The sequence below is a fragment of the Thunnus thynnus genome, chromosome 17 (genome assembly GCF_963924715.1).
Source record: "Thunnus thynnus chromosome 17, fThuThy2.1, whole genome shotgun sequence".
Lineage (NCBI taxonomy): Eukaryota > Metazoa > Chordata > Actinopteri > Scombriformes > Scombridae > Thunnus > Thunnus thynnus.
In genome coordinates this window covers 30,036,684-30,052,588 of record NC_089533.1, presented here as the reverse complement: position 1 = coordinate 30,052,588, position 15,905 = coordinate 30,036,684, and the positions used below count along the sequence as shown (strand labels likewise).

The following is a 15,905-nucleotide window of genomic DNA, read 5'->3' as shown; positions in this document are numbered from 1 at the left end:
TGTAATTAAGCAAATACTGACATTAACCTACCATACAAATAAAGGAGGAGAAAACTCCAGTCACTGTCCCTCTTTCATGGTTGATGTATCTCTTACTATCACACTATAATGGTAAAGTGTGAAACTGCATAAATAATTTAACTATTGCAATTAATGCAGAAAGCATATTTGGGATGTCATCAACAAATTCTGTTAGGGCAGAATATGTAGTCCTTTCCAAAAAATTATCTCACATCCTAAAATGTTTCAATAGTGATAAAAACAAGTATAAGTAACATGAAATGTCAGAGAAAAAAAAATCAGGTGTAAGAATGTCCTAATATTTTTGAAAAGACATTACGTATCCCTCCTATCTATGGTGTGTTAAGGTTTCCCTCCTTTTTAAGTGTTTTCTACAAACTGAAAATAGTCTAGTTGTCTAGAAAATAGTCTGTTTGATTGCCTATGCTCAAAGAATAAATTCATTATATCATTTCACCTGAAGATGGAGTGCCTTAGTTTTTTTCCATGGTTGTCTGCACCACTTAAGAACAAACACTCAGAAAGACTTCCTGGATTTTTTTTTTTTTTTTTTTTTACTGAAAATAGTCTATTCATGTTGGACCTCATCATTCATATTGACACCTTTATAGGATAAGTGATATTAAGTGATATATAAGTGTTTTTTAATATCAACAAATCCCATGAAAGCCCCAAATCTAACAAGTACTGTTTGTGTATAAGCATGTGTTTAGAATGAATATGAGAACTGGAATTCACAGGGTTACCTGAATATACAGGGTCACAATATCAAATTCAATAAAAGCTGTAGGTAAGTTAAAGCTACCTTTGCACAGGTCATGTCAGGGTTAGGGTTGGACCATATATCTCCAAAGTTACAAAACATATATTTGGAAATAAAAGACACGTTAGTTTAGTCTGGTTTTCCTGGATTGAGTCCAATACTGATACTGTCTGTAAAATGGTCAAGTAGTAGTTGTTATTTCTAAGAAAGACAAATTCTTTCTTGGTGTGCAATGTCTTTTTGTCTTTTTCAAGTGTGTTATTGACTCTGTTTTACTTCCTGTATCTCTTTGTTTGAGTAAATAAAAACAGACTGGCAAAGCATGGCTGGTGCAGCAAGCTCAGCTTTAGGATATAAAGACTCCTGATTACCCCTTCCATAAAGAGTCTGACTGGCTCCCTTCAGGACTCTCTTTATTCCTGTACCTATTGGTAGGCTGTAATGTCATACATAGACATAAACTTGCACTTTGTTTTACCTTGTACCGAACTCTATAGTTTGTTGATGTTTGCTGTTATTTTGTGATCCACAAACCATGTTTCCTTCATGATAATAATAAAGCTGAACTCTCAATGCATAAAATTCTGTGGGTTCAAGACAGAAAGCTCTGTGTATGCAGAAAGATGAACATGTGTACTCTTTGAGTCACAATTATAAAGCCGTGCGTATGCATGGCTCTGTTTTATATATCTCAGTCAATAGGAAACTGTGTGCACAGGAAGGATTTCTATTGTACAGCCAAAAATTAATGTAAACATGCCCTTTGATTATAAAAAAAGATTCGTAATCCACTTTATTTTTCATCTCAGTGGATTATTCTTCTAGAACTTAAACAATTTACAGGCATAAGCTAATTGATCTTAATCAGCCCCAAATCATTCCCTCCAGATGGATCAGCATTACCACAAATTTTTGACATCAAAACAATATTGAGGGTAAAATCCTACTGTCAGTCTAGAAAAATGAAGTCCATTGAATACCTCTGGGTCAATAAGAGGAGCCTGTAATCAGCATTCATATTCTGTTATTTTTAGTGTTCTTATGCATATTACATAACATTACTTTTGCACTACCCGCACTCCCACTTCTACCTCAAGTTTTTTTGCACTATAACTTGCATATTACTTTTATTTTGCACATATGTAAAAACTTGAGCGTATATAATGTATATGTAACTGTACATTCCTTGTACATATAATGTACTTTTTCATTTCTTCTTTAGTGCTATTTTTATGTACTTTTTTTCTATTTTATTGCCAAATTGTTCTTTATTCTATTCTAATTTAACATATTTCAATATTTGTAAATACATTGTCTGTGTATATAGAGTGGAGGGGGCTACAACTGAAATTCACTGTGCAATCCTGCATTGTACAATGACAATCAAAATGAACGTTGAACTTTGACCGCCTGATAGCCATTGCCACAGTTGATCAGACCTACAGAAAAGTCATATAAGTCTAGAGGGACATCAAGTGGAACATGCTACGTACTACACCAGCCCTCTGGCAAATCCCATAGTAGCAATGAGTAAATGACCCTCCCCGAAGCAACAAATATTTTTCCTTGAGCCTCTGTGAGTGACTGCTGGAAAATGCATGACCCTCCCTCCACCGTAAATAACCATATTTTGTTATATTCACACCAAAGGTAGGTAGTACTGAAGAAAATAAAAACCAAAGGCTCACCTTTTCAAACCATTATGTTTAATAGTGAACTGTGACTCTTAAACATTGGTTTTCTGACCCCCCTCCCCTCGGCGGGAAAAAAGCAAACTACCAGCCCAACATACTATGTCCTCTCCTAAAGTACCACAAAAGTTACCTACAAAGATAAGAGACTAACTTAGTCTAGCCAATGTAACAAAAAAACAGCATGGAGAGAGTGATCCGTACAGAGTTATCATCAAAACAAACAGCTAATTTCTTAGCCAAAATGCAAATCCTCCTTATAAATAATCGCATCATCACACAATCTGCGTGTGCACTTCAGCATAATTGCGATTCAACAAAATTTAATAAGCCTACACATCACACACCACAGCGCACGCACAGCCAAGATTAGCCATATGACCGTTTTCCCAAATACACCGTAACATACACAACAGTTGTTGCAGTAGTGGCCAGCATACCGTACCGTTTGATGATTGAATTAGTTAAAGTTAACTTACTTGAAAACAAAATCCTGGAGTTGAAAAAAGCCTTGGTTTTCTGCACCAAATTAGCTCTGGTGTAGGTCGTCTTTGACGATTAACTCCAATTTTTCATTAAAAGTTAATCTTGAAAAAGGCATGATTAATTCTCACTAGCCATGGTTACTCCCGACTTGTTTCTCTGTTTTTCCCTCTAGCATGTAATTGGGTCTGCTCCATTTCAATGTGCTGGTGCACTGCACAGCTAACCTGCTCTGGAGCAGAGGCCTGTACCACGAAGCAGGATTTGGGGTTAGCAAGGTAACTTCAGGTTTAACTCTGGGTTTTCAGTGCTATGACGCTGGTTCACTTCTTACTGGGTTCATCACCTTGGTAACTTATGCTGAACAGCTAACCTGGGGCCTGTTTCAGAGAGCAGGTTCAGCAAACTCTGAGTCTAACCCTGAACTCTGAGTTGATGAACCTCAAAATGGGAAACTCAGACTTTTCGGTTTCAGAACAGCTGATCAGAGTAAGTTCAGTCAACTCTGAGTATGTTCACTTTGAGTTAAGCTCGTGTGTGATGAATAAAAAAAGCCACCATCAGTGGTTCTCTGATACAACAAGTCACTATGGCAACAGGTTAATAGAAGGCAGAGCCTCCATTTTAATCCAGTTGATGTAGAGATATGAATGCATGTGTGCGTGGACGTTGCACATCTCTTTTAAAAAAAAGAGCCTATGTCAACGCGGGAAAAGTGTCAATAAGTTAACACAATAAAGTTTTATTCAGTGTTGTCCATTAATTCATCATTTACCAGCCTTATATTTCCTTAATGATGATAAAGTGGAATCTCACTGTGTATCAGGCTGCGGGTACATTACATTTTAAATATATTTGTTCAGCTTTAATCTGACAGGGACAAAACACAGGTGGCAGCAACTGAAGATGAAAAATATAGTTAAATATTTAAAACATATATAGATCAAAGACAGAGACATGATTGTAAGCTCTCAGTATGATCCAGTAATAATGTGTTTGGTGATTTGTACTTGAAAAGGCGTTGAGGTTAAAATACAGCATATTTTAAATTTTTAGACATCTATTTGTATCTCAGCTCAACAGCATTCAGTGACTTTATTTCTGCTACTTCACTAAATGAAGCACATTTAAACACTCACTGAAATGCTGTTGAAACACGTTAAGGTTATGCTCCCTATTTAAAAATCTCACTTTCAAACTACATTCTACAGCCGCACCACAATCCTGCTCACTAAGCATATTAACATATAATATCCATTATTATAGGAACAATGTTCCATCAGTGCGACCAATCACATCATGAGTGATAGAGATAATTATTGATTGATCCCACGTGTCTAAAGCTTCATACATATATTTCAAATTTAAACTGAGATTACACATTATGTGCAATAAAGATTTCAGCACAGGAGCTGCTCTAACAAACTAACAGCTGTCTTGTGCACAGAGTCATGGTGTTATAACAGAAGGACATGCAGAGTTTTTATTCTGAGCTGAGGCTGAATTCATGCTGTGTAATATCTGAATGTGAGAGAAAAAAAAACGCTGTTAAAAGAAGTAACTGATGCACATAAAAGGGGTAGCTTTAGAAAGTCCTGAGTAACTAAACTAATATCCAACCAGGATTTAGATTCTGACAGATAGTAAACCTCCACTAATGAATGCACTTTGATACGGACTGATTGAATGAGGAAATGAAACAGCATGCCTGGCTCCTCTGAGGCAGGAGACAGAGTTACTGTGATAACTGACCCCATGTTTAAGTTAGCGCTCTTTCTGAAACTGCTTTCTGAAACAGGCCCCTGCTCCGGAGCAGGTTAACTTCAGAGGATCGGATCACAACCTGTCAACACTCTGACCACTGACCAGTCAGATCAGTGGAAAAAAAAAAAAAGAGTCATCATTTCTACAAGATCCCGACATGGACAAAAGTCCTGAGTTTACAATAAAGTAACAAGTAAAAAAGAGCAATATATATTTCTATAGGTCAGTGGAAACATTTTATTGTTAAAGGCTTTCTATTTCCACTCTGGTTTTACAACAGAGCTTCTAACATATGGAGGGATCGTTTATGACACTAATCACATAATGATGACTTTAGCTGCATTTTAATAATATAAAATTTACTTTATCCCCATAGTGACAGCTGACAGTTTGGATGATTTTACACTCTGATTCCATCACTGCAGCTCAGAATAACATGAGAAAACTGTGTGATGATAACTGGAAATGAAAACAAAATAGTCTTTTATCAGAAAAATAATCCACACACTGTTAATTGGCTCCCATGATTATAAATGCAACATTTGGGTAGATAGACCTCATCAGTCATTAACTACTTTTCCACTCTTTGCTTTAGTAGCAGAAACAGTCTGACATTACTTTTAAGTTTCTTTTTTTATGTGACATATTCAGAATGGTTTCTTCATCATCCAACTAAATAGCAAAAAATACTCTCTCTGTACTTGTCATATCATTCCTACATGTATTTTAAGCCGTAGCCTACTGTTAATATGTGGAAATTATTGCTAGTGTTTCTACATCTTCTCATTCTGTTGTATGATTACAGGCTCGTTTACATTTCAAGTGTTTTCTGCTGGTACTTTGTATCAATGTTTCATCTCATCTCATAGTAGTACTGGTTATTTGGATGGCCAATGGCATTCAGTGAAGCCAGATAACGAAAAGATATCCCGGGTATGTTGAACTTGCTTCGTAGTACAGGCCTCAGATAACCAGTACTATGAAGCTGGCTGTCAACTAGCTCAGTCAACTTGGGGTTTTCCTATCCAGCTACGAGCACATTCACATGAAAGAGGCAGGGCTGTTAGTAATGAGTGACATCATCAGAACCATGAATCAAGTACTTGAGATAGGATCAGGATCAAATCTAACAAGATGTAACTATTTCTGTGACTTCCTGTATATTTTTTGAAGGCCATGTTGGTCTATCTGCTGACTTGCAGTATCTACACAACACACCCACTTTACTACATGACACACCCACTTGGTTAGGTTAAGGCATGAGGAGGGGGTTGGTTAGGGTTAGGGATTGGGGGATGTCATGTAGCACGCTTTTACAGTGACAAAATCAGGGGCGTGTGTCATGTAGTAAAGCAGGCGTGTCACATAGTAAAGTGGGTGTGTCATGTAGGTCTGCAAGACCGCAGATAGACCCTTCTCTTGAACACGGCTGTAAACTGTCTGACTTGCTGCTGCCATTTGATCTTGTTCACTTTCCAGGCAAGGTGCAGTTCATCCCCAACAAGCCTAATGGTGTGGACCCATTCACAACACAAGGACCTTGTCATAAATAGCGACAACAAAGTCCACCCATTTAGAGGAAAGATATGGTTATGATTGGTCAATTTTACTGTCACTTGAAATTACTCAGCCCTCTGTAAAATTATAGCTTGACCACCAATCACAGAGCTGAAAGCAGCATTTTCTTTGCAACTGTGAAGGGGCAAAATTCTGATGTCTGACTGACAAAAGGGGCCTCTTTTATTTAACCCTTCCAACATAAACTGAATAGATCTGAAGGGTTAATTTCCTCAGAAACTGACTCCCGTCACCATACAGCGGTAAAACATGTATTTTTTGAAAAGAAAAAACCCATTTAAAATAAATACAAAATACAACCATTTGAAGTTGTAAATCCTTCTCCTAAGCCAAAATAAAAAAACATAAGTCCCTCCCCAGTGCTTAAAAATTAATCCCCTGCTTTGCAATCTGGCAAAGAGTGGAGTGCAGGACCGGGGTTTAAATACTGCAGGCTTCTGATGAGTGGATGAGCAGCAGGTATGCTGTGAGCTAGATGAGCAGCAGGTGTGCAGGTGAGCTGGATCGCCACGCCCCCAGGCTGAGACACACACAAACAGAGACAGAGACCAACAGGGGGCAAACAAGAAACACGAGGGAGGGGAAAATTGTGGGAGACAATAGGAATGAGGGAGAGATCCTGCCTAGCCATAATACCCCCCTCTGATGGGAGCCTCCAGGTGACCCACCAGATTTCTCAGGGTGAGCACGGGGAAAGTCCCTGACCATCCAACCATTCAGATTGAAGGACCAGGGCACCCATGACCTCTCCTCTGGGCCATATCCCTCCCAGTTGATGAAATGTTGAAATCCCCTGACATGATGGTGTACATCCAGAGGCTCTGACTGTGAAAGCAGGATGGCCATCAATGACTTGGGTAAGAGGTGGGGGGTTGGAAAGAGGGCATAGAGGGCTGGAAGAAACTGGTTTAATCTGGGAAACATGTAATGTGGGATGTATTCTCAATGTGCTGGGTAGTATTAACTGCTGAGGGATTCACAGTGCTGTTGGAGTATTAATACTTTATCATTGAATTACCTCGTTACTGGGGGCACAACCTCCTTTTTGGTTAGGATTTGTTAGTGCCAGGAGGGAGCACTAACCCTTGTTCAATTTAATCAATTTAATCAGTCTCATAATCATAAGTTCTTGTACCAAACAGTGACCTCTGTTCACTGCAGCTCAAAGAAACAACCAAACACTTTTAGGATAAATGAAGACATTTATTCATAGCTAAATGTCTTGAGGATACATTATAAAGCATAAGATAATATACAGAAAATAACAAATAAAAAGAAAGTTAAATAAATAAATAAATAAGGTCTAGGAATGATAAAATAATAAAGAATTCAGCAAGAGTGGCTTGAAGTGCGTGACTCAAGGCTTAACGTGTTGCACCGATGAATGCTAAGGGGAAAGCTAATTCAACTTCTCTAAATAAATTCATTTAATTTTAACATTGATCGATCACGAAGCCATGCTATGCCTTACTGTTGGGGGGATGTGTCGTGGTGGTGTCATCTTGGCAGGTCCAGCGTTGTTGGTGCAGTATCTCCAGTGGTGTTGCTGTGAAAGAGCCCGGGTCAGCTGTTGGCTGTGGCGCATCTCTGTAGATGCAGAGGCGTTAAATGCCGGAAACGAATCAGGCAGTGTCAGGTTGCTCAGAATAGGCCGGCTTCACTTCTGGTTTGCAGTATTGCTCTCAGAGAGCAGTAGATTATGATTATGACTATGATTGTGGTTATGATTATGATTCTTCTTCCTCCTCTTCCTCTTCCTCTTCTTCTTCAAGAGTTTAAGTTGGGGATTCAGCTTTGTTTGGCTGAGTGTCGAATAAAGTTTAGTCTGACTACGCTCAAATCTTCAGCGGTGTCTACTTCAAAATAAAATACTGTACGTGTTTACTTCAAAATTAAATTACTATACGTGGAAATACGAGACTTAATGTTACTAATGAAGCAAAACAAATTAACTTGTTGCAATAAAAGATTGAATGCAGATATATTTGGTTGAAAAACAAATAAAAGACGTCAAAATGAATTTTCTCAAGTTCATGGAAGCCAGCTCAAAGAGGAATCTCTTTGAGGCTATTTTTAGGATAAAACGGGAGGAGTTTGGATGTGTTCTAAGGCTTTTCGCGCCGACTTATTGATGAATATTCAATTTCTTTGTTCTAGGGGCTTTAGGTGTGGCTGGTGTCAGCCTGCGCCTCCTGAAGTAAAGGAATTTGGGGAAATCTAATTCTGAGTTTTTACATGCAAAAACTCACACTTCAAGTCTCTGTTGCCTTTTATTTCACGTTAAAGCTGTAAACACATTCTTTTCATAATGTCCAAGCATTCATTATAGTTCTGATTAATAACGGTCCCGTCAGCTTGTATCATATTTATAAAACCATTCAAGAAACAGTTAAGCAGTTTACATGATTCATGATAAGTCAGTTCTTCTAATAACAAACATTAACCTTCATATTAACACTTCATGATGTTTAAGCATACAACCTGCATTGTTCAACTTTCTCAAACTATTTACACATCTCAAATCATCTACTAAAATAAAATGCAATACAATAGTGAAAGGAAATAAAGTTAGGCAACACTTATGTGATTAGATTACTTTCAGAGAAATATTTAAATATAAATTGAACATAACTTTTACTTCATAATATAAAAGCATTCAATGTGACAATAAAAGAGCGAACAATAAAAGAAAACTTTAAACTCAAATCCTTCAAAGATATAATGATATCTTTACAGTCCTATTACTACTACAGAACTTCATTCTTTCAACACAACTACTTGTCTCATTTAACTATTAAAATATGATTGTCTTTGAGGTTAATAGATCATAAGTTAAACACTTGGGTGATTTTAAAATACAAATACACGGTTATCAAATATTCATTAACTCTTCACATAAGGGAATTTAACTCTTGTCAATAGAGGGTAGTTACTAGTATTGTTACTTGTAGTATAAATGGTTAATAAAATCTAAGTCTTACATCTCGTTAGTAGATAGTCATACACCTATGAAAGTTATAGCATTCTTCTTGTATTTACATGACAAATAACATGATATAGGTTGCATAATGATTAGACAAGGCTTCACAAAGTCCTCAGGAATGTGGGTTAGTTTTATGGCTTTGGTGATAAGAGTCTGTGCTCCATCTAAGGTGGGAGTTTTTTTCTCTGGTCCAAGTGGCCTTTAGGGTCAATTCGTGCTTTTAGTTTGTGTCATAATTCAACTTATCGAAATGGCTTCTTGAAAGGTCTTTCTGAGTCTGTTGAGCATCACTGATCAACCCCACTTAGAGGGTTACAAAGGTCAGTTCTGCAGGCCGAGGGTCTGCTCTTACCAACTTAGGAATCCAGGGAGTCCGTCTCTTGTTTTCCTTAAGAATCAAAGATTAGTTAACAGAATTAAAGAGCAAGTGGTTGTCCTCCTACAGTGCTCTCCACAACAAACAGTCCAATAAAGTGAGGTGAGAGTTTCTTGGAATCTGTCTTAAGTGTGAGTGTCTTCTTAGAGGAAAGCCAAACTTTCTGACCTGGTTGATATGTTGGTGCAGGAGTCCGGTGATGGTCGGCAATATGCTTGTTTGCGTTGGCTGATCGAAGCAGAGCAGGGCAAGTCTCTTTCCACAGCTTACGGCAACGGTGGAGGTGCGTCTGGACAGAAGGGATGGCAATGTCTTCTTCTTGGGAAGGAAACAGAGGAGACAAATAACCCAGAGAGGACTCAAAAGGAGACAGACCTGTAGCTGCACTAATGAGGGAATTGTGGGCATACTCAATCCAGGCTAAATGGGAGCTCCAGGAGGTGGGGTTAGTGACACATCATAGAGTGGCTTCCAGGTCCCGGTTTGCTCTCTCCGCTTGACCATTAGTCTGTGGATGAAAACCAGAGGATAAATGGAAAGTGTCTCCCAGGGTTAGGCAAAATGCTTTCCAGACATGAGAAATGAACTGTGGATCTCTGTCTGAGACTGTTGTCCAATGGGATACCATGGAGAACACATGATTAACCAGCAGGTCAGCAGTTTCTTTGCCTGTGGGAAGCTTGGGAAGGGCCGTGAAGAGGACTGCCTTGGAAAAACGATCAACAGTCGTAAGAATCAGAGTGTTACCTTGTGAAGGAGGCAACCCAGTTACAAAGTCGAGAGCTTTGTGGGACCAGGGATGACCAGGAATTGGGAGTGGATGTAGTAGATCAGCGGGAGGGTGATGAGAGACTTTACCTTGAGCACAGATGGAGCAAGCAGTGACATACTCACAGGAGTGAGCTCCCATTATGGGCCACCAAAAGTGTCTTTTAAAGGGGACTCTGGGTGCGGTCAATACCAGGATGGCAGGTGAACTGGGAAGTGTGTGCCCATTGCAGAACCTGAGAGTGGACAGAATCAGGAACAAAGAGTTGGTTAGGAGGTCCGTTAGTTCTCTGGTTAGGAGGGCTTCTCTCACCACTGATTCAATCTCCCAAGTCACTGCTGTCACAACACAGGTCGGAGGCAGGATGGTGTCTGGAGTGGATGGAATTTCCTCAGATGTGTGCTGCCAGAAAAGAGCATCTGGCTTGATGTTACTGGATGGTAAGTAAGAGTGTCAGTTTCTGGTTCAGGATTTGTTGGGCTTGCCTAAAACTGCTGCACCATGATGTAGAGGGGTGACTAGCATGACAAATCCCAACAATTTAACATAACAATGATTTGTCATGGATCGCTTGTTAATTACTTATTTAAGATACATTTTTACTGAAATATGTCCACACTTACCTACAAAATAGCTGCCGAATTAAACAGTGGCTCCTAGAAATATCCATGTTGCTTGTCTTACACCTACAAACAATGCCTATTTTAAATTGTATATATTTTTAAAGGAGTTCAGCATGAGCATTGTTCAGAGGCTCAGACTGTTCAGTTGGGGGTGTGGTTTCAGTGCCTTCAGCGGACATGCCCCTAGTATTTCAGAACTCAGAATATTGCTTGTTTTTTCATAATTTCGAAACTTAATTTTATATACTTGGCGATTTTTTTTAATCAGTCAAATTCGGCTGAGTGGTTAATAACACATTTTTTATGTGGTGTGAAAAACTCAGAACACATATTTATTATTGCTTTACACAGACTTTAAGGAGATTTTTGACACATATCTTGTGTCCTTGCGGCTAGTTTTCAAGCAGTAAATAATTTGGTTTGTTAATTATGAATTTGCCATATTCATAAAAGCTTGTTTTGTAAAATTTATCTGCCTTAATATAAAGGCTATATATTCTTTTAATATTTAGGCCTATGCATATGAAAAAGGATGATACTTAAAATATGGATTTCTTCTCTTAACACTCCTGGTAGATTTTTTTATTGTATGCAGAGAAATGTTATATCTTATGTTCCCAATCACAGAGAGAAATCAGATAAACTGGTTAAAATACCAACACAGAGCTACAGAGGCTCCTCCCTTCCCGTGCTGTTACGAGTTACACACACACACACACACACACACACACACACACACAGGCGGAAATGAAGATAGCACAAATCTCAGTCCGACAACACTGCACATACAAACAGAGGTAGGAAACGAAGAATTGTTTCATTGGAGTTTTCTTCCGTCTGTCGTTCTTATACATCCCGTAAAAGTTACTGAGATGTTTTAGTGAACTTAATATTACGTGACTCCGTGAAGGTGGAAAAGTTTTGTCCCAACGTTACATGAGTCATTCTGGAGGACTGTAGCCTTCGTTTACATTTGTATTACAAGTAAATTCATTATTTACTGTACAACGTTCTGGTGAAAAGGAAATCGGTTGCAGGTGGTGGTGAAAAATCTTGCAGTCATGTTAGCGTTTCCTGGTGGCTGTGGAGGCTGAGTTTCAGCGGAGCTTTCCTCCCGCCCTGTCCGGTGTTCCCAGGGGTTCAGGGGGTTCCCAACCTCTTTTTTCTTCTTTTTAAATGTTCTTTACACCTCATTGGCTCAGACATGATCTCTGCCTGTTAACGCCCTGAGCCAGGACATTAATACAAAAAGAGAGAGCGGGCAGGCATAAAAATTAAACAGAAACCAAAACTTTGTTTAGTCTGTATTTGGTACTTGGTGGTTGCTTAATTAAACATACAGCCAGACCTTCTGCAACATTAAACACACACACACACACACACACACACACACACACACACACACACACACACACACACATACATACATACATACATACATACATACATATATATGTAAACCAAATAAATACAGAATAAAATCAATAAACCTTAATTTTCTAATCTGTAGCTAAAACTGTGTTGCAGTGGAGCACATCTTAGGTCTACATGATCCTAGCAAATCAAACCATAGCTTAATAATACACTCGGTGGTTAATATCAAATAAATCAAATAAATTCCTCAGATGGACCAATAACTCTTCAGATTACTCACGACTCAACACAAAACTCAAAAATTCATAAGAAAGAGAGAGACTCAAAAATACACTGGAAGCTGGTAGAGTTCAATGTGAATAGGTTTACTGTGCATATAAAAAGATACAGAGCAAACCGAGACCTTTTTGTCCCGGGACAAAAGAAACAACCTAATGCAAAATCATGAAACCTCATATTATATACTTTTCACAACTCCTCCTTTTGTGGGGCTTAGTTTCTAGTCTCCACCTCATTTCTAATTAAATTCAGCCACCTGGTCATTATTTCTGAGATTCATACGTGACCTTTACGCTTTGGTGATAATACAAGTGTGATTTATCTTAGCAATAACATCTTCCACCTTTTCTCACACTAAAAATGGACTTAACGGCCTTTAATTATTTCACACAGAAAACCAAATTGCTATATCACATATTAGCCTTATTGCTAAATCCCTTGGGAACTGTCTCTTACTGGCATAATGCTATCTTTGCACTCTCACTGGCATATTCGTCATGGGAAGGCAGTTTTCCACCACAGTACGCTGTTCAGTGGGCATAGGACATCCGGTAGGGTCTGATAGCTGAGCTGCTGCTAACATTTGCTCAGCTTGTTTCTCTGATAACTTAAATCCAGATGTTCAGCAGGTTTTTACCATGAACAGAATTATGTGCAGAGGTCTCCTCCTCTCCAGAACAGACCCGGTGATGAAAATAGGTGAAAAACTGAATAAAACAGTTTCACTTAAAAATCAGTGTTTCTCTGATGCTGGTCCGCTGGCACTGGACATCTGGTAGGGGCTGTTAGCTAAGCTGCTGCTAACGTTTGCTCAGCTTATTTCTCTGATAACTGAAGATCCAGATGTTAAGCAGGTTTCTACTGGGAGCAGAATTATCTGCAGAGGTCTCCTCCTCTCCAAAAACAAACATATATGGGGATTAAAACCATAAAAATACTGAATAAATCTATTTCACGAAAAAAATCAATATTTCTCCAACAATGTTCGGCAAGCACCGGACTTCTGGGAGGGGCTGCTAGCCAGGCTGCTGCTAATATTTGCTCAGTTTGTTTCTCTGATAACCTAAAATCCAGATGTCCAATGACTAAAATCCTTCATCTGGTTAAAAGATATAGTTAAAAAATGACCAAGATCTAAAAAGTTAATCATAAAATGTGGCTTAAAATTGAATAAAAGTCAGTTTATAACAGTTTCTGTTGAACAACGACAACGCCGACATATTATCTTGTATGCGTATACTCTTTGATAGACGCCAGTGTGGCAAACAGGCACAACGCCAACAAATTATCTTGCAGGTGTATGATCTTTGGTAGACGCAATTGTAGTGGATAAACACAATGATGATGCATGCATCTTGTGCATGTATACTCTTTGGTAGAGGGGTATGAGACCATTGACAGGTGACCAAATGAAATGGACTGTTGCCTTGATTAAAATTAAAATTTCTTTGGGTTTGAAAATTGTTGGAAACATTTGGGATATAGTAAGTACAGAACTCGCAACAAATTTGGTCAGAAAAACCTTAAGACACTGATGATGCTATATTGTGAAGCTTGTGAGTTTTCATTGAACACCATTGCTATGGTGACAATATAATACTCCTAGCAGGTTAATCAGATCTCCCTAAAATTTGGTCAGTTAAGTTGTAAGACCTTGATGGTGCTAAATAGTCAGTCTTTTCAGTTTTTATCAAACGCTGTTGCCCTGGCAACGCATTATTTGCCATGAAACTGGAAGCTGTTTTTGAGGTACTAGCTGTGTTTGAAAACTTATGAAAGTTGGAGGGCACATCAGAATCTGTGAACATTGCAAGAATATATAGCGATTGCATTCATGTGTATTTAGCAGCCTCCATTGCAAAGCTTTTGAGTTGTTGGGAAAGTCTTGGCCGTGGCGAAGTGGAAAATTTGCATGTTTCGCCATAAAAAAGAAAGTTGTTGTAACTTGACTTTACATTGTCCAATCTGCCCCACATTTCACATAGGAGTCCAGGCCTGAAAACATCTATATGCTCATATTGAGTAATAGTCATAGCACCACCTACTGACAACAGGAAGTCAGTCTTATGTGACAAACATCATCCGATTTACATGAAATTTACATGGTGTGGTCTACACATGATATACAGTAATATGAAGTATAATGAGAGTGAATGAGAGAGTGTTTTCTAGTGGCACATAGTGGATACAGGAAGTGATAGTTGTATCCTACATGCAATGTCAAATATTTATGAAAATGTATAACCATGTCAGCTGCCCTCTGGTAAATGCTTTGCTGCATTATTTCACTTATGTAGTATTGCTTATGGGCAACAGGAAGTGAGGCCTAAATGACACATAGTTTATCAAATCTACACAATTTCCAATATGTCATGTTCAGCACCATGTACTGCACACAGGAAATAATATTTTGCCCATTCACACAGTGTCCAATAATCTTAAAAATTCAGAGCCATGTCAACCGACCTCCAGTAATGATACAATGGCTGCCACTTCCTCTGATATGCATGAGGTGTGAGGGTCGAAGGCCCGCTCATCACTGTTTGTAGCTAAGTTATGTTATGTTATGTTTTAATTATTATTATTATTATTGTTATTATTATTATTATTATTATCATTGTTATTATTATGGTTATAATTATTATTTAATTATCTTTGTTTGGCTTGTTGTCCTTGTGTATCTTTCTGAATATTGTGTGCAAGAACATTGAGGTCCAACATCTTCATTATACTTCATGTCTTTTGAGGATGGCTCAAACTCAAATAACACAGGATAAGAAAATACATTTTTGTAAACTGCCTTTCTGTCTCACCTCATGTTAGTGATGTCAGAGTCTATGGGCCGTTGTTCCTCTGTCTCCTCCATCTCTTCCATCTCTCTGGTGGAGATCAAAGTTGAGACTCGTCTAGTCCTCCAAGCTTTCCTCCATCGAACCCTTTCCATCCCTCTGACAGAGAGGCCTGGCAGAGTAGGAGGTGGTTACAGGGATCACAGCGAGTACAGGTAATGTAACTCACTGCTCTGAAACTGTTGTATTCTGTTTGTGTTTGTTCTTTTTTGTGTCACTATTTTCAACAACACACTCATCTCCACTTTCCTCAGAATGGGTCCTGATTCGTTTAAGTAATCTCTTGGTCCACTTGTTCCACATTTTCATTTTTTTAACCTCTAACTTTTTGTATGCCACACAGACAGCAGAG

At 38.5% G+C, this 15,905-nt stretch overlaps 1 protein-coding gene and 1 long non-coding RNA gene across 2 annotated transcripts in view; one reads left to right on the top strand and one right to left on the bottom strand.

Moving 5' to 3' along the window:
- Positions 1 to 8,557: 8,557 nt before the first annotated feature.
- On the bottom strand, positions 8,558 to 11,620 carry LOC137201070 (uncharacterized). Its single transcript, XR_010932120.1, has 3 exons — positions 10,070 to 11,620; positions 9,828 to 9,977; positions 8,558 to 9,671 (listed from the first exon to the last, which is right to left on the bottom strand). It is a non-coding gene; the product is annotated as an uncharacterized lncRNA (long non-coding RNA).
- Positions 11,621 to 11,752: 132 nt separating this feature from the next.
- Positions 11,753 to 15,905, top strand: part of bcl2l12 (BCL2 like 12) — a 29,776-nt gene continuing 25,623 nt past the window's right edge. The window contains exons 1-2 of the mRNA XM_067615926.1: positions 11,753 to 11,848; positions 15,528 to 15,708. Of these exons, the coding sequence (XP_067472027.1) occupies positions 15,530 to 15,708 (179 nt within the window). The 5' untranslated portion in view covers positions 11,753 to 11,848; positions 15,528 to 15,529. The remainder of the gene's footprint in view (positions 11,849 to 15,527; positions 15,709 to 15,905) is intronic.